Source organism: Strigops habroptila, chromosome 13, assembly GCF_004027225.2.
Source record: "Strigops habroptila isolate Jane chromosome 13, bStrHab1.2.pri, whole genome shotgun sequence".
NCBI classification, from domain to species: Eukaryota; Metazoa; Chordata; class Aves; order Psittaciformes; family Psittacidae; genus Strigops; species Strigops habroptila.
In genome coordinates this window covers 3,355,193-3,374,197 of record NC_044289.2, presented here as the reverse complement: position 1 = coordinate 3,374,197, position 19,005 = coordinate 3,355,193, and the positions used below count along the sequence as shown (strand labels likewise).

The 19,005-nt window shown below is 46.2% G+C and overlaps 1 protein-coding gene across 1 annotated transcript in view; it reads right to left on the bottom strand.

Annotated features, from left to right (window-relative positions):
- The window catches only part of TOX2 (TOX high mobility group box family member 2), a 143,085-nt gene that overhangs the window by 64,785 nt on the left and 59,295 nt on the right, over positions 1–19,005 (bottom strand). Inside the window, 1 exon segment of the mRNA XM_030503254.1 lies at positions 18,129–18,194. Within this exon segment, the coding sequence (XP_030359114.1) occupies positions 18,129–18,194 (66 nt within the window).

Below are 19,005 nucleotides of genomic sequence, written 5' to 3'. Positions count from 1 at the left end.
AGCCCAATGAGGCTTCCTGGGATTCATGATGTGAAACACGTGCGTGCCATTCTGCTGCATCCCTTTCAATGTAAATAAAAGCTTTCAGTCAGTTTTTATACTGTCCAAGCTGTGCTTGACCTGCATCACCGCTTCACCAAAGAAAGCTAAAAATAATGGAGTTCTATCAACAATTTATAGCAAAAGAAATCAGCCCTATTGTAGGCTCTGAAAAAGGCTCCCAACTCCCTCTCTCCCTCCACTTCTACTTTTTTTAATCAGTATCTTATCCAGAACTGGAATCCTGTCAAGAACAGTGGATAGCAGAGAACTATAACTTCTTATTATGTGTATAGTGATTTTATGAATTCAGTGGGGAATGAAATGCAATTTTGCCAGACTTGTCTGTGTTCATAATGACCAAGTCAAATTAATCATTGTGGATAATACTCCTGTGTCAGCCATTCAAGAGATTTTTTAATAGAATTTTTCTGATTCATGTCTTGCAGTACATCAGATCTGCAGTAATGCAGGCACTTCTAAAAATCAGTGCAATTATGGCTTCTTGTTGGCCTGTCATTTCCCTGGAATAAAAATGTCTCTGCAAAAGTCATATACTGTACATAAACCAAAATGGAAAACAAAAATATAGTTACAATTAGGCTTGATTTTTTTCCTAAAGATTTAATATATTTTTGAAGCCATTATTTTACAGGCAATATATAAAGCTGGAGTGCATGATGCTGAAGATGGACTGGTTCATCACAACACATACCAATTTTGTCCTGGTTGTCATTCTTCCTTTGATTGCCCTGTGAGTTACTGGTTTTTTGCAGGCATGGAAATAGAACTTAGAATAAACAGGGGATAGGTAATGGGCTTGCAGTCAAATTACTGTGTTTATTAAAAACGTATCCAGGAAAGCCCACACTGATCCCAAAGGGCTCTTGTTCACGAAAATCTCTGGTTCAAGAAAAGGTTACAGTTACCATAAAGGCAGATATACATGCATGGACGCAGCAGTACAGCATGCAGTAGTGTACAAAGGATTCCTAATGCCGTGGTTAGCCCTCTGAGGGAAGAGGGAGAGACAGACCTTTAATTCCCCAGTGACACAGACAAAAATGAGTCTTGGAAGTAGTTACCCCAGGAATAAAGAGGAATAAAAATGTAATCCACCTCAGATATCTCAGCCTTTCCTCCTCTCATTGCAAAGCAGCAACTGCCTTGTATGAGAGCGCTGGGAAATACCCTGTCAGAGCCACAGCATGTCCCAAAGGAGAGCTCCACCTGAACCTGCTGGGACAACCGGCCCTCCAGATCCACCTTCTCTTGCTACCAAATACATCCTGGAGAGAAAAGCTCTCTAAATCTCTCGCAGGGAGGAATGGAAACCCACAACCACATATTGTCCTCACGAGAACTCAACACCCACTTGAGCAATCAGACTAGTAGCTTGTCAACAGGCTGACCTAAAAATTGGCCAACACTAACCAGGATTTTGGGGTAGATACAAAGAGCCCTAATGAACAATTATGGAAGCTCCTCAGAGAACAGAACAATTCATCCCTCCCTTTCACCTACCCCACCTGATTTTATCATTCTTCCCCCTTCTTGCATCTCCATTAAGCTCCTGACATCAACATCCAGCAGCAGGGAGTTCCCCAGGTTCCTTACAAAACACGTCATAACTACTGCTTTAGAGATCTGCTGTTAGTTCTCCAAAATGCCATTTTCACGAGACAGAGCATGTCCAGGCATTACCTTCCTCTGCCCCATGGTGTCCTGATCCATGCTGGGACATTCACGTTATGGCACAAGTGGAAGTGCTACATCTGAACCTCCCACTATGTCGCTATAACAAAGACCTTCAACTTCCAAACAAGCAAATGTGATATTACGGCCCAAAGTCTGCTGACAGCATTTTCAGAAGCATTCAATATTGGCTTATGCAAACCTCAGCAATAACCAGAGCTCCTGAAAACCCTTTGTTACATCTTCATAAGCAGGGCCAGGACTGTAAGGCATGTCTGATGTGGAGCTGCTCCTGGACCACCAGGAGTAATATCTAGCTTCACCTATGTCTTAGTAACCTACCCACTTCGACAGAGAAGTGTTTCCTTTCACTGCGTGTTTCTGCGGCTGCTCTTCCCTGGGCTTTCAAAGCAAACATGGCAGTGCTTCAGGGAAAGCCAGGACATGGGCAAAGTGCAGCCTCTGACATCTGTCCCACAGTCAGCCTCCTTAAAATTGTTTGTAATGATTTTTTGCCTGTTTTGAAAATGTATTGAAGGGACTGTTCATCCAGTGAGATAGGAGCCAGTGGGGATCTCAAATTAGACTGACTGGGCCAGACAAATAGAAACCTTTTTCTTTCCTTTCCTAGCTTCTCACCTGGAAGCAAATCCAAGGAATACGGTAATATTCTACTCAAGAATATCATGCATTTCTGGGAATTATTTGCAGATTTTACATAATTGCCTTTTTTGTCTCATGCCATACTGAACTTGCATAATAAGATCAGTGCACTTCACAGAAATTCATTGTTGGACTGCATGGATTTGGTGTTTTGCGTTGAGCCAAGGGTACATTATATAATGATGGATAATGCACTGTAAGCAGGTCAAGAGATAAGGAGGCCTGAAAACAGTAATGGAGTGCATGCAAGGAGGAATTAGTAAAAAGCACTCTAAGAAATTAATTCAACCTGGCTTCAGTCGAGCCAGAAGAACCCAGAGCAGGAAGGAAACTATATTCTGTACCATGCTTGTCCCCTTTCGGTTTTCGTCTTAGAGAGTGTTTCTCTTATGCTCAAAACTGAAGGTGTGAGGTTAGGGGATTATAAAAGCCTTTGTGCCACACCTTGTGGATGCTTTAAAGGAAGATTTTCAGAGTCTTATCTCAAAGGATATATCCTAGCCCACTGCACGTGGCCAGCACAGCCATACTGTGTGCCATAGACTGCTTTACCTAGAGGTCTGCGGCAAGATCCTCCAGCAAAGCCATAATGGCAACACACCCAGCTTGAATCAAGTCTGTCTTCTTCCAGATATGCCCCGATTTTGTTTTTTCTCTCATCAGCAAAGACAGATTTCCTAAGGAGCCCTGCATGGTCCTCGCACACCAGGACACACCTGCAGCCACCAGGACTGGTGTTCATAAGGCATGAGAAACACACACTTACAACTAAGAGTACACCACCGACATGCTTGCAGAAGCAAACACTGCAAACCCCCTGCTGGCACTAAGAGGGCAATCTGCAGTTTGTCCCTAAGTGGCCCTACACTATACCTCGTTTGCTCTCATCACTAGACATTTGCACCATCTTCCCGCATGCAACCAAAATACCTAACCCCAGGCTGTGCTTCTACTACACAAATCAAACCTCCTGCACTGGCAGTGCCAGTACTACTCACAGTTCCCATCCAAACCTACCAAGGCAGAGCAAAGCTGCTGTTCAACCATAACAGCTCTTGGTACTCTTGTGTGCACAGTGGTGGTATCAGCCAGATGAAATCACAAACTAGGGCAGCCCCAGTCCATTTGCTATATTTATAGTTATTTAATGGTGTGAACCAGACCAGCGTGGCCAGCGGCAGCAGGAGCGAGGGTGGTGAGGCGCTGGCACAGGGTGCCCAGAGAAGCTGTGGCTGCCCCATCCCTGGCAGTGTTCAAGGCCAGTTTGGACACAGGGGCTTGGAGCAACCTGTTCTAGTGGAAGGTGTCCCTACCCGTGGCAGGGAGTTGGAACTGGATGAGCTTTCAGGTTGCTTCCAGCCCAAACCAGTCTGAGATTCTATGATCCTATGGATCAAGCCAGAACCTTTGAAGCCCAAAGCATCGCTCACCACAGATGCACTCAGGTTTGAGCCCATAGGCTTCCAAATCAAGACTTGGGACCCCAGAGCAAAGTGACAGAAAACCTCCATATATTAAATTAAGAAAAGTACTAAAACCCAGCAGAAGCAGTGGCACCTCCTCCCCATCGCCCAGATTTGACGTGTCTGATTAGCATGAGGAAGGCAGAGATGTGGGGAGAGCTTGCATAATGTGGTGCAATCTAGCACCTCCCCCAGGGTGCCCAGCTGCTGCAGAAGCAATTTCACAGCTCATCATCCATTATGAGATTAAAATAATTTTTTTTCCTCCCGTGAAGTATTAATAAATTGTGCAGGCAGAGCAACGCCAGTGCCATTTACACACATGGTAGTGAATCACCCACCTAGTTATTTCTTAATGGATTGAGTATCTGTGCTCCTCCTTAGCCTGTAATTTAAAAAATAAATACAGAAAACTGTTTATTTGTCTCATCAGGCCCCAAGCCAGCTTTTATTAAGCTTGGGGATACCACGGCAGAGCTGCTGCTTCCCATAGACCTGCCCCAGCACTTTACAAGGGAACAATACCAAAAGATCCACGTTGATCAACACAATAAAGCTCAAGCCCACGTTAAAATCCCTCCCACAATTCACTTACTTTCCCTTCTGGGGGCAAAATCCACTGAGGCATTGCTGATATAATGCAGTTTCCTTGGAACATATAGTGAAGATGTAAAGCTGTAGTCAGAGCACCACTAATGGCTCTTTGAACATCCCTGCTTTATTAAGGTATCAGATGAAGCAGGCATGTTTAATGTTTAAACTTCCAACAACAAATGCCTTCAGCAAATATGTTTTATGTATTTATTCAGTGTTTCTTAAGCGCCTGTCACCTTAGCAGCTAAGGTGCTGCTTACCTTTTTGTTAGTATTTTGTTAGAATTAAGAGCATGTCAATGCTCTGTAAAATGCCACCTTCTGCCCTCCCCTCTCTCCTCTTTATCCCCATGTGAAGCTTGAAATCCTTTACCCACCCGTTCACTCCAAAACATTTTGGACTGCCAGGAAGTTGCCGAAATGGGAAAAGGAAATTAACTGAAATCACGAGTGCAATAAATCAGCTTCCCACATTATCTCAAAGACCCTCAGCTCCAGAATCTGGCTCCAGCACATGTGAGAAGTGCCGAAGCCAGATAGCTCTGAGACAGCTTTGCCAAAGTAAACCCTGAGATCACAGAATCACAGAATGAACCAGCTTGGAAAAGATCTTTAAGATCATCAAGTCCAACCGTTCCCCAGCACTGCCAAGGCCACCACTAACCCATGGCACTGAGGGCCTCATTCACATGCTTTGTGATGTAGACGGATGGTGACTCCACCACTGCCCTGGGCAGCCTGTTCCAATGCCAGACCACCCTTTTGGGGAAGGAATTGTTCCTAATCTCCATCTAAACCTCCCCTGGCACAGCTTGAGGCCGTTTCCTCTTGTCCCATCCCTTGTTCCTTGGGAGCAGAGACCAGCCCCCTCCTGGCTCCATCCTCCTGCCAGGCAGCTGTAGAGAGCGATAAGGTCCCCCCTGAGCCTTCTGTTCTCCAGATTAAACCCCCCAGGTCCCTCAGCCGTTCCTCATCACGCTTGTGCTCCAGGCCCTGCACCAGCTCCATTGTCCTCTCTGGCCCCGCTCCTGCACCTCAATGTCTCTCTTGTAGTGAGGGGCCCAGAAGTGACACAGGATTTAAGGTGCGGCCCCACCAGTGCCCAGCACAGGGGGATGATCGCTTCCCAGATGAGATGGCAAAAGCATCTACCCAATGGCAATCTCAATGCCCAGGCTTTGATGGGTGCTGCCTCCAAAGCAAGAGCAGGCAATGTCCATCTGCAGCTAAGTATGACCTGCTTGAGGTTGGTCAAAGGAGATATTCAGGCTACCTATGGGATAGGGATGCCTCACTCCTTGCAGACCCTAAATAAGCAAAGGTCATCAAGGTGCGATTCCTCCCAGTCCATGAGATGTCAACATAATCACCCATGATCTCTCCCTACCTCTGTTTCATTTACTGAGCTTCTCAATTACAAGCCTTCCTTCACAACCATGACTGCAAGAATTTTAGTCTTTTACCCAGTTATCCAAAGCAGAAGCTGTTGTGTCACAAAAGCACAAAGGTGCTGGGCTGTTAGGGAAAGCATGAAGCACCAAGAGACTCCTGACAAAATTGTGAGAACTGTAACACGGTTCATGGCCAAGTCTCCAAATCCCCAGCGTAGGTGTGAAAATCTCGGCCTTAAGCCACCAATATGTGAATTTTGGGAAACAAGCAGATTCTATCTTTTACAATTTCAACATTTTTTTCTTTAATAAAAACAGGCTTATGTACAGTATCTAAAAAAAGGCAGGAACACACATTGCTGTGAGTGGCTCATCTATGTCCTAAATCAACAAAACTCATCAAATACCTTCCAAAGCATTAAGCAACCTGGACAAAATGAATAGCTAGAGTAGGTACCATCCTTTCAAGAGGAAGAAAAGAAGGAAACCCATCAAATTAACAATCAAAATAGCCATGTTTCCCTGAAGTAATGACAACTTTCCATCTAGAAGTCCAGCCAGGACACCCATCTGCTGGTCACAGATGGGAGCCTTTAGCTGTGATCACCTCCAGTGCTAGCAGTAAGAAAGGACCCTTGTCGGCACTGGCAACTTTAGAGTCAATGGACAGCATTTGTTGACAGAGGGATGAGCTTTGCAGAGGAGATGAAGATGCAAGAGGGCTCACATCAATACCAGCACAACCTTAATCGCATGACCACAAGGGACCCAAACTAACACGCAAAGCATGACGGAGGGAGGCACTCCAAGAGCACCTGCATCCAAAGAAAACCAGCTCCAGCTATCCAGAGGCCAAACCAAGTGAAACACTTCATTTGTTAAGCTGCTGGAGAGGTTTCTCTATTATTTTTACTATTTTACAACATGCCAGGTAGAACCTGAATTGCTTCAAGAGAAATGGGCAGAAGTGGAAGAGCTGAAATGAGACAGATGCTAATGGAGAAGCAGGGAAGGCTCTGGGCTGCAGGTAACAAAGCCAAAACATCAACCCAATGGTAAAAATGCATATTTGTCCAAGGGCTTCAGCTGCCATTTTTCAAGTCCAAGCCCACACAAAGCCTACATATTTCCACAGCCCTGTGATGACTCAGAGTTGAGAGCTCCTATTGTTAATGCTGGTACCAAACTAGGCATCTCAAGAGTCCTACTTGGTATTACCAAAAAGCGCCATCCCAGTCTAGCCCCAAATATGATCAAAATGGGGCAAATCCTCTTGAGGAAGATCACTAGGGAAGCTTTGCTGCAAGCTAAACTGCATCAGCTTTCACCATTTCTCCTCCCATCCCTATTTTTGATATCAAACAACAGGAATCTCTTTCCAGACGAACAGAGTGAGGTAGAAGTTGACAATCAAAGATCGCACCAACAAAAGAAAAAGCAGACAAGTAGAACAGAGTAGGTGTCTCTAACATGGACATTATAGCAGAAGTCTGGAAACCAGGGCAAGGAGAAGAACTACACTGCATGTTCAAATCACAGTGCTTCAAAAATTAAACACCACAGCATGAGCTCCTCAAAGAGCTTCAAAGTTTTCTGCGCTTCACAGAGTGGCTTTCCCTTTTTGATCTTCAGCAGCTCCATGTGAGCAGGATAAATTCCTTTCTGAAGTTGAATTCAAGTGCGAAGTAATTCCCATCTTTTCCCTGCAGCTCCTCTCTTGACAATTCATGACCAATTTTCTTAGGAAAAAACCTAAAGGCCTGAGCTCACTGTATTTTGCTAAGTCATTCTTCGTGCCTGCAAACCCACACGTGACTGCACTTGTGCAGGGGGGTGGATGAAACATCACATTTGCAGAGAAGCTGTGGCTGCCCCATCCCTGGCAGTGTTCACGGCCGGGTTGGACGGGGCATGGAGCAACCTGCTCTAGTGGAAGGTGTCCCTGCCTGTGGCAGGGGGTTGGAACTGGGTGAGCTTTAAGGCCCCTTCCAACCCAAACCGTTCTAGGATTCTATGGTTTTACAGCTTTGCTAGTTTTGATGTACATAATGATGTTTTCCCTCCATGTGCTTAGTGCAGAGAAGCCTCCCTTGGGATGAAGGATGGGTAGGTGAACACCTCACATTGTTCTTTGATACCAGTGCAGGCTCTCGGCCTGTAGCATCCTGACCTGCATGCAAAAGAGCATAACCTTGTGCTTCACCTGCTTGCAGAAGTGGTGGACGTCCTCCTCCAGCTGGATCCAGGGTGTAAACAAGCACCTTTTGGGTATTTGCTTCCAAAATGCACTAGAAATTACTGAAGCCCAGGGAAAAAAGAAAAGCTCTTCCACAGAAAATCAGTCCCAACTTCAAGCTGCGTGTGGGGACCACGAGCCCTCAGCACCATGTAGGTGTTTGCTTTTGGGTTTTTTTTTCCAGTCATCCGGAATTCTTAAAATAAATTTGCTAAATTGTCTTCCAGAGACTCCTGCCTTTTGGTGTGTTTTGTTTTTCTTTTCTTCCCTCCTTAATAAACTTTCAGGGGTATCTTTATTGTTATGTCTAATTTTAGAGAAAACGAACATTTCCTGAGATTCAATTTCTCTCATAATTGTTGGAAGGAAACTAAATTGTCTGCTGTAAACATTCACTGTATTGTGTGAAAAGTATCTTTATTACAGCCCACCGGGAATACTAATAAAATTCCCAATCCTAGCCCTTCCTCACTTGCTTTTTTTTTTTAAAGCTTGCTCTTTTCTCTTATATGCCCATTAATGTCAGTTCAAACATTCTGCAGTCGAGAGATGAGAACTGAAAATATATTATTTAACAATCAAGGGTAGAATAAAGACTTGTGAGCAGTAAGATCCTTTCTTGCCTCCTCTTTCAGTGCTTTCCATTACAGAAAATGAGAATGGCTACTCCATTTGTCTGCGTGCGTGCTCAGAGTTGATGAAAAAAATCTCATTAGTTTAGTCTGACATATACTCAATACACTCTATGTACATATATTTTTTTTCTTCATTTTATTCTACAGCTGCAAAATGATACTAAATTTCATCAGATTGGAATGAAAACTGTGGTCTTGGAACATTTCCCTTTAAGGGTCTTCTATTTATTCAGAATTCATGAATCACTTTCCAGTAATACAACTATAATTATTCTTAAAGTGTTATGTTTGAAGGTTTAATATGAAATACTTGCAAAAAGCTCTTTTTCACTTTGATAATTTGTAATCTTCATGGTAATCAGATCAGTTAGCTCCTCCACACAGCAGCCAGGAAAATACAATTTAATATGAATCTCATACTCTTCACTCATGTTTTAATTAAAGTAATAAAAGCCAAGTCATATTTTGCCCTTTACAGTGTACACAGATGTATAGACCTGAGCTACACAGCAGCAGCTCTGACACTTTTGATGGCTGCTGATGGATTTCCTAGTTTGAGATAAATTTAATTCAGGCTTGCTCAGAGGCTGCTGATCATGAAAATGCTGTCACCGACAAGCGAGACCCAGCATGGTCCTCAGCATGACCACGACAAGGGTGATGGATGCATGGGCCAAATGCAGAGCTCTGGGTCAGCTTTGCCGCCTTTCACCCTGCCAGCAGGAGCTAAGCCTGTGGTCCTTCAGCTGGGTCCGGTGCCAGAGCATGCCTCCCTGTGACAAGCTAGTGCATCCCTAACTGTCTCTGATTTCTGGTTCGCATCATAGCTCTGACCAGCCTGGCCTGGTGCATCACCTGACAGGGAAAGAGAGCTAAGCCATCCACAGAGGAACAAGACCACATAGGGCTGGGGACATGCATGCTCCCCTCCCTGGGTAACTGCAGTGCACGCTCCTCACACTACATGCTTGCCACCTTCTCCCTGCAGCAGCACACTCCCCTCTCCTGGGCGCCCATGGTGCATGCTCCACTCCTGGGGACCCACAACACAGGCTCACCTGCCTGGGCTACCCATGGCACCCATGTTCCCCTGCCCAGGTACCTGCCAACTGCACCCGCTCTGAGCCACTCAGGCTTCAAGAAGGGGGATGCCCAGGGGTCTACTGACCAAATTCCAGAGCAGAAGCTGAAGAGCTAACACAACCTGCTTGGGTGCAGGCACCAAGCCAGCCCATTCTCATGGGTGGGCTCCCCATCAGGTCCCACCACTTCATGAGAGCTGTGAGGAGTTGGGTACCACTTCATGCTCACAGGCAAGCTGCCAGAGCACTGCTGGACACCAATGCAGGTCCACTGCTGTGCACAAACACATGAGCAAGTAGAGGTTGGAGTGAATGCCTGACTATGAGCTGGATGGCCACACTCAGGATGCACAACCCTCACCATCCTCCAGGACCTGTGGAGCCCCATCATGCGCTGCTGAGTGGGTCAGGCCATTGTGAGGTTGGAGTGGAGCCCAACCCCCTACTTCAAAGGGAGCCCCAAAGCCAACATGGAGAGAAGACAAGAGCTCGTTCTGCAGCTGGCTGAGGGTATGGAGGGGTCTTCCTTTCTGCACAGGCCATCATCCAAACTCTGAAGTGGAAAATAACACTTTACTGCTGGAAGTAAGTGGCTTTCCAGTTAATCACTCTATTGTGATGGCAGACCCAAACACTGGCTCGGGCTGGGACTGCGATGAGAAGTAATCAATCAGTTGGGAAAGGAAATCCCAAGAGCAACAGGCTGGGTTTTGTTTCATATTTCTGCAGCCCAGTTCTACATTTCCACAAATAAACACAATTTTCCAAAGCCACTCCCCAGGGATCCATTACAGAAGCAAACCAACCTCTGCAGGAGCCAAACCCAAACCCCCCAACAGGATACAGTAGAAAACCTTGCTAACGATTGGGATGTTATCGCATTATCAGAGCTCAGCATCAATTGTTAGCATGTAGAGACCTGGCTCCCAATCACATTGTGTCACAGCGGGTAATTCAGGAGACAAGCAGTGAGGAATTAGCACAGTGTGAGGAGCTGGAGGATCTGAAGGCAGAAACAGCTTGTGCATAAAAGCTCCAGGATTGCCTTTGGTGACAACCCAGCACCCTTGCAGGAGCAGTAGTAGCTGACCAGAGCAGCACTGTCAGGAGGTTTAAAGCACACATAAACATCATATTAATGGAATACCTATGCTTTGAAGGTGAGCTGCTCCCTCCAGAGCTGCCCCAGGTTCCTCTATGACTAGGTGTCCACCTTGCCCTAGGCCATGCTGACCATCAAAGGCAACAGCTCTGCATACACCAAGTGCAGTCCCTTTACAGCAACGCTGAGCACAGTAGGAAACCCGGGATAAAGTGACACTTCGCTGGCTAAATGATACTGCCTACCACCTTTCTCTGTATTTTGTTGCTATTTTATAATCCATTGGCTTTACAGCACTCCTCAGTGTTTCTGGAAGCCAGCCCATGTGCCCTCATGCCACAGGAGTCATGGTGCACACCAGCAGATCCCTTTCAGTGCTATTTAGTCTGGCTGGACTGGCAGCTGTGCCCCATGGTGCTCTGAAGCAGTCCCACTTACTCCATCTCCTTCTCCCTCCAGCACATAGGGAGCATTTCTGGAATCTCGGGTCCACATTGCCTTCAGCCCCACTGGTGGGCATCATGGCATGTTGGTGCCAAGAAACCCCCATGTCCAACACTATCATAACTCATCACACCTCGCAGTCTGAGAGTGGGCTGCCAAATACAGATGCTCTTTACCATTGGCTCTAAAACAATCTCTGAGCTGAATCAGATTCCAGAAAACATGGGAAAGACTTGGGAAAGACAAGGAAAGAGTACTGCTTGGACTGACCCAAGGGCATATAGCTGGCTGCAGCCACCTGGAAGACCTTGGAAGAGCAGTGGACACTATGCTGAGCCCTTGGGCTGCCAGCCATGGGATGTGCTATTCCTCTGCTTTTGACCACTGCTCCAATCCATCTGAGGATCTTCTCCTCCCTACTGCCTTTGCCCCTCAACCTAAATCTATTCAGGAACTTCAGTTCCTTGGTGAAATGTCTATGCATGAAATTCAACCACCACGACAACTTCGGAGTTTTCTGTCCCTGCAAGGTGTTCTGTCTCACCTGACAAATACCTTCAACTGTACAAGATGCTATTTCTTTCTCCTCCGCCCTCCCTGAGTAAATGCAATAGAAGCAGAGACTATCCATTTTGGTCTAGGAACTTCTCAGTTACATTAGCTTTTCACTCTGTGATGCTTGATGGCTGTTTTTCAAACACCCTATTGTTAACAACTTAGGAGTCCTTTGAGACCAAGGGTTGAAGATGATGTTCATTCTGCTTGTAATACCAAGGGATGCTTTTATTAGTTCATTTAAGCACTAGAGCCAACCCTCCACCAGCAACAGCAGCTTCTCTTGCTGTGACTAAGTTACAGGAACCACTTCCCAACTGCACCTTTCACTGTCACATAGAAGCTCATGCAAAATTCACAAGCCTAGATCACCAGCTGTAGTTGTGCTCACCTCCAAAGCCCCGCCTGGAAGGGTTTCCATTAGCTGCTGATTATAATAAATGACATGTAACAGTCTATTGTTCATTCTAAAATAGTACATGAGATTCTTCCTGAATCGTCTGCCGAGAAAGGCATTTGATATCTATCAATGTCTTCCCTCTACTTCTTAGTCTCTAGCACAACATATGAAATCATACAGTATTACTCAAAGGGCAGCAGGAGAAGAGCAAAACCTGTATCTTAGCACGGGTGCCTGCTGCAGCGCACACTCCCAGCTACCACTGCACTGCCAATCTCTGATTAATCCTCTTTTTCTACTTTGAGTTTATATAAAGCTCTGACTTCACTAGGGGCCTTATATATGTGCATGTGTTCTATGAGCTTCAGGGACAAACAAACTGCAGGAAACTCCTCCACATTCACATGTCCTGGTAGGTCAGGGACCAACCAACATGAGAACATGTTACACCCCAATAATTGCACGCTATTGCTTCACTACCAGCCATAGAGCATCACTACCAAAGCTGCTGATGGAGGGAAAACTAAAGTCCATAGTTGTCCTGGTTTACAGCTTCCTACTAAGCAGGAAGGAGCTAGAATGAGGGGATGATGACCCATGTATTCATCAGCAGCACCGAATTGCCCCCACACTGCCTGGGCTCCATGGCCACTTCATGCAGCAGTCACTGCCTTTGGCCAGGAAAGGGAAGGGACTCCCCACACTCTCACAGCATGGATCTGCCCCAGCCCCAGCTTTATTTTATCAACCACTGACATTCTGCTGCAATTCAGTGGAGGCTGGTGGGAGGCCCAGGAGGTGGGAGGACAACACATCTGCCAGTATTATGACAAGGTTTGATGCCATATTTTGTAGCAGAGGCTGCCAAGATGAGCTCAGTCTAGTCTGGAGCCTTAGCAGCATGCGAGGAAGGTATCCATAGCTTCCCACACTGTCATTAATTTCTAATTATGCTATTGCTTGCTTTCTACATGATTGCTTATTTACCAAACACAGCTTTATTGTGCCGTCCAGTTCCTTATAACTAGCTAACCCATTGTTATGCTAAAATGAATGTTCTAAATGTTATTTATTATTTGATAAACCTTGTGTAACCCTGAATGAGGACATTAAATGGCAAGAACACTACTTCAAAATCCCATTTTAAATAAGTCACCAAGACAGCTGTGCCTTTATAAAACACATTAGAGTGGCACTCAGAGCACATATGGCTCAGGGATATATACAAATTATACAATTTCTGTCATTCGATCAAATAAGAGGGACGTTTTGACCCCAGAAATGAGTCAAATGTAAGTTGTAATTCAAGCCCCACCGGAGGCCCTGGTGGTAATGTATCCTGACGGCTGATCAAAGAGCCCTGACCATTTGACCCACCAGATCAGCGACTTACTGTATCTATTATGGCTAATACAGACCCAAGCTTGAAGATATATGGAGATAAACAGATAAAGGGCAAGAGATACAGTAGATAAATGTTGATTTATACCCATTCAAGCACACGGCTACATACGCAGATGTATTTCATGTAACAAGGGGCAGGCACATGTAACATATATAGGAACACATTTGAAGACAGATGCTTTATATACGTGTGCACATGACAAATACAATCTTTCTTAACTCCATTTCCCTTGGTGCACTGGTATAGCCCCCACACTCAACTGAGCTCTTGCCAATTTGCACACAGCAGAGAAAACTCCACCTTCTATGTTATCATGCACGTGCTGCTACGTACAAACATGTGTATGCCCATGGATCTGCTTCCTCTGCAGTACAAATGTGAGCAGCTCCATCCATGAGTTACTCAGCCTTGCCCTGAGGCACACAGCCAGAACTAAAGCCCTCTTGGCTGCTCTGCAGGGTCATGGACATGAGGTGTCTCACCAGAGCTGGGTGAAACCACGCTCTGTCAACGCTGCTGTGCAAACTTGCAGCCCCCCATGCATGTCCATAACCAGATGTGGCAGCCAAGTCCTGATGTTTTTGAATCACAGATGGGCAGCATGAGTGTGCCAGCATGTGCAAATAACTTTGTGTATTTAACTGTCATATTTCCAACACTCAAAAGCAGTGGGGTCTTATCTGCGCTCTCCATTACAAAAGCAAAGAGTTGCATATACCAATGCATCTCCCAGGCCTGAATAAATGATACTGATGTATAACAGCATTTGTATGAGGAGTCACACAAATTAACTTATTGGTACAGAAACAGGTGTGTTGCTCAGCTGGAATAAGCCATGCACTGAAAGCTCCTGGGATTAGGCAGAGCATGGGATCACAAACACCCAGAGGTAAGTAATGAGCTCTTTCCTCCCTGGAAGATGCTCGTTGCCCTGCCAGAAGCCTGGGACATGCCACGGAGAGAGGAAAACATGGAAAACACTCCCCTAAGGCTTTGCTTAATGTGTCTCCATGAACTGGGCAGAGTCACATCCCTGCTCCAAACAAGCCAAGGGACAGTCATTCCAATACTCGACATCACATTGCCCCCACCTCCCTTGGCAAGGCATTCCCTGCATTAATTCACCCACCACGTGGGATAATGAGACCTTCTTGCAGGGTATTCCCACATGTAGTTAATTCATGTTTATAAAGCACCTGTGGACTCTTCCTGCAAGTGCAAGTCTCGATGCCAAACAAAACCAACTCATTCCTATCCAGCTACATGAGGAATTTCCCAGCCTTTGCCTTTCCTGGGGTTACTCTCCCTATCACAAAGGCCTTAATAAATGCTTTTTCTTACTGATTTTGTAGGTGGTTTTATTTCTTTTAACATCACCACTGCATTTTCACTCATCTTTCAAAGAACATCATGTGGCTGCTAATCTGTCCATGCCTCAGGATTTCTGCATTACTTAATTCCTTGTCCCTGTTTGGAGAGGGGAGGAAAGATAGAAAGAAAATTGACAGGGGTGAGGAATGATGCTCTGCTGACTTCATGAGACACAACAGATACCTCACTCATCTCAAGGGTCAAATGTCCACGATGGTTTGATCAGATGACAAGTTGCATTTATACTCTGGCCCCTGTTGGGGGTTGAATTACATTTTACATTTGACTCACTTCTGGGGTCAAATGTCCCTCCTATTTGATGGAACAAGAGGAATTATTCTCCCCAAGCAGGCTGTGCTATGTGAGGCTGGATCTGTCAGTGCTCTCATTGTGTTTTAGGCTCCTGTATTTCTGCATTTCATTCTCATCTGAAACCAGCCCCGTTCAGGATGACAACTAGAAATGCAGCCGGTGGCACATAAGCAATCCCATCGAGTAAGACGAGGGGAAGAAGCTGGCAGGTCTGCAGGTCTGGGGATGATGAAGCAGATCCTGGTCCTGACTTTACAAGGAGACACTGCAGAAGCTTCTTAGGATCAAAAATGGCAGAAAGGGCTGAGATAAAGCTGATGTCAGGGTGCTGTAGGATCATGATGCTGCCCTAGGACTGCTCTACCTGCACCGTCCCTACAGCTCCAGCTGTAAAATGAGAATAATCTTATCTGTGTGATGGGAAAAGATGACTCAAGAGCTTAAGCAGTTGCAGAAAGTGTAAAGCATTGCACTGACAGGCAGGAGCCATTTAAACCCCCCTGGGTTTAAACCAGGGGAGGAGGAAGGAGATGATAAACTGAATTCTGCTTTCTGCCTGACTCTTTCTAGGTATTTTAGAAGAGAAATCACAAGGCAATACAGAATTTCCTATAAAAAACAATATCAAACTTCTTCAATCTGTGGACCCTTAAAATTTTCCAGCTGAAATGAAGCCACACACAGAGACTAATTTCTGGCTCTCCTGGCCCTTCCCACCCACCTCGAAGCACGGAGGGGCTGGACTGGGGATTTCATGGTGACAGTCTCACCCCAGGCCATCACAAGCATGCTGGTACCAGGGGAGCTCAGCCTGTAGTGCAAAACTGGGGTAAATAAGCAAGTGTGCCCTAAACCAGGCAACGTGAAGCCAAGCTTTCCCACTGTTAATGCCGGACATCCCAGCCCCTGCGCCTGAGCTGGGCTTAGCGTGAAGCCGCGTCTGCTGTCGAGAGCTGTGGGTGCCTAATGGCGCCCAGTGGAACCAGTTTGAGACTGAAATCCCCAACCCACCAGGCCCATCTATTATAGTGGGATGGCTTCAGTAATTAGTGTGTACGATTTGCCTTTGTCCCCAAGGATCCCAAAGGCTGAGCAATATCCTGTGTGTGCGGTGATTTAGCAGCCTCTCGAGTGAGATTGTGAAACCATGCTCCTGCTGGTTAATGTGCTCATTCAGGTTACAACAGGTTTAGCAAACAATAAAAAACATCTGGAACCCCTATTTAAATAGAAGAGTTGTGTTATTAGTAATAAAGTCATAACTGGTGCTATAAAGCACTCTCTGGTAAACACGTGCTGATGTGCAGGTAAATAAAGGGAGATGATAGACTAATGAGGGGGAGAGAGGAAGGCTGCTCCCCATCCTTTTCGGCCAAAGCTCATGCTGGGTGGGAACCATGACTAACATCCTTGCAGGGCATGGACTGGGATCCCCATCCCTTCCCTACTCCCATCCTGCCGCCCCATGTGAACTTATGGTGGGTCACTGCAGCATCCCATGGGGCACCCACCCTGGCAGAGCCCTGGGTGCAACTCTGCACACCTTGGTCACACTCCCAGCTCCTCTGTGACTGTCCCAAGAATAGCAGTGCAAGGAGGGGAACTGGAGACACAAGATGAGACAATGCCAGAGCAGGAAAACCTCTCCCAAGTAATAAGCCAAGGCACCGCCACGCTCTAAGGAAGCAAAAAACAGGTTTTCATCCCGTTTTCAGTTTAGGGTGCATATATTTTAATCACCACTGGTATCTGAGTTGGATGACCCACTAGCCTTGTAATTCACAGTGATGCTGCAGTAACTACCAAACCCCAGCAGCAGGAGCACACCAAAACCTTGCCCCAGGCCACACACATCAAGCCCAGGGCAAGAGGAATCCATCAGCATCTTCAGCTGGATGGAAATACAGTGCATGTGTTTGTGGTTAGCAGGGCCCCACATCAAAACGGCCCAGCACAGACCAAAACTGGGACGCTGAGAAACAGTAGCAATGAACTTGTACTTTTCCTTACAAGGCAGCTGGATGTGATGAGATGCTTTGCCCCAAGCACCTCAAAGATGCACTGAGTCCCCAGCACGCTATAGTTGTGCTGACCATTGCAGGGGGGTGCAGATGGGACCATCTCTTGTCAGGAGGACAGGCAAGCACGTGCTGAGGTCCTCGCCTTCCAGCAGGACCTAAGGATGGACTTAACTTTAGGTATGTTTAGGGCTTCACTGAATGGACATGCCCATTTCATGGGTATCCAAGCCTGGAGAGAGCCCTGATGCCTCAGGCACCTGTGAGACATGAGCACTTCTATTCTGGTCCTCCATGTGTGGGTTTATAGCTCCAAAACAGGAAACCTTCGATTCCTTTTTCTCCCCATGCTGGCTAACTGTTAATCTATTTAGCTTCAGGAAACACTCTACGTGATGGAAGGAGACACCTGAACCACACACAATACTTGGAAACCTCATTGCATCCAGAAACACCAATCACATGTTCATTTTGTGTGAAGGATGCTGAGGCAAAGCTTTTCACAGGCTTGATGGAGAGCCAGCACCATCCCTCACCCCACACTGAGTGCATCCGCCTCTGCTCCTCGGCAGCAGCTGGGTTGGCAGTTCTGACCCCATGCAGGGATGCTCCTGATGTCCCACGAGTGGAGATCCACAGAAAGGTCCTAGAACTTGTCCCTAGGGGCAGATTAAGTCCCCTGTAAAATCTCTCCACGCTGCCCACCCCAGCAAACCGCGCTTACCTGATTTGCTGATAGAAACTCCTGCGCGTTGTCATTCATTCCCATGTACATGTTCTCCCCATCAAACTAGAAAAAGAAAAGAAAATGAGACTTAGTGAAATGCCATCTGTACCCCAGGGTCATGTGCACCCCAAAAGCTTTCCTGGCTCTTCATGTAAAGAGCTAAAATTCCCAGAAGAAAATCCCAAGCTGCTCCTTTAAAACTTTTGAGTGTGTATGAGCACGCGTACACCACATTACTGTGATGGGACATGGTAACATAGAACATTCATACTAGTTCTTGAGTGAAATAATGAATTAATTGCTCCAACTCAAACAAATAAGCCAAATATGTGAAAAACCACAGATGTACCCAGCAGCAAAGATCACCCAAATGAAGTTCTTCCTAAATACCTGCTAGACCATCCGTCAGCTTTGAAAAGCCAAATTCCGTCAATGGAAATCTCCAAGATAGGCAGGTCTCATTCAATCCTCTTCCAGACACCCATGTTGTCCTTAAGAACCAAAGCAAACCTACAGCAGCAATGCAGAAAGCCACTCTGGACCGGACACGAGGGGTCTCTGTGCAAAGCCTGATTCCCGACCAACAGTTTGCTGGTGCTTGCAAACTCTGGCTGCAAGGAGGCACAATTCTCCCATCTCCTGTTCCCCTGCCTGCTCTGCCAGGACTTCACCTCCACTGGGCGAGAGGCAGAACAGAATGAGCACAGAGCATTCGCCTGCCCCCCCTCACCCGTTTCTGAGCTGCTAATCCACGTATTAGGCTACCAAACCCCCACGGAGAACAGCAAAACTCTTCTCATTAATTAGCTACAACAGGAGCTTTTCACTTGCTCCAGTTCCAAATGAAGGAAATAAGTCCTCCAGGATTGTCTGC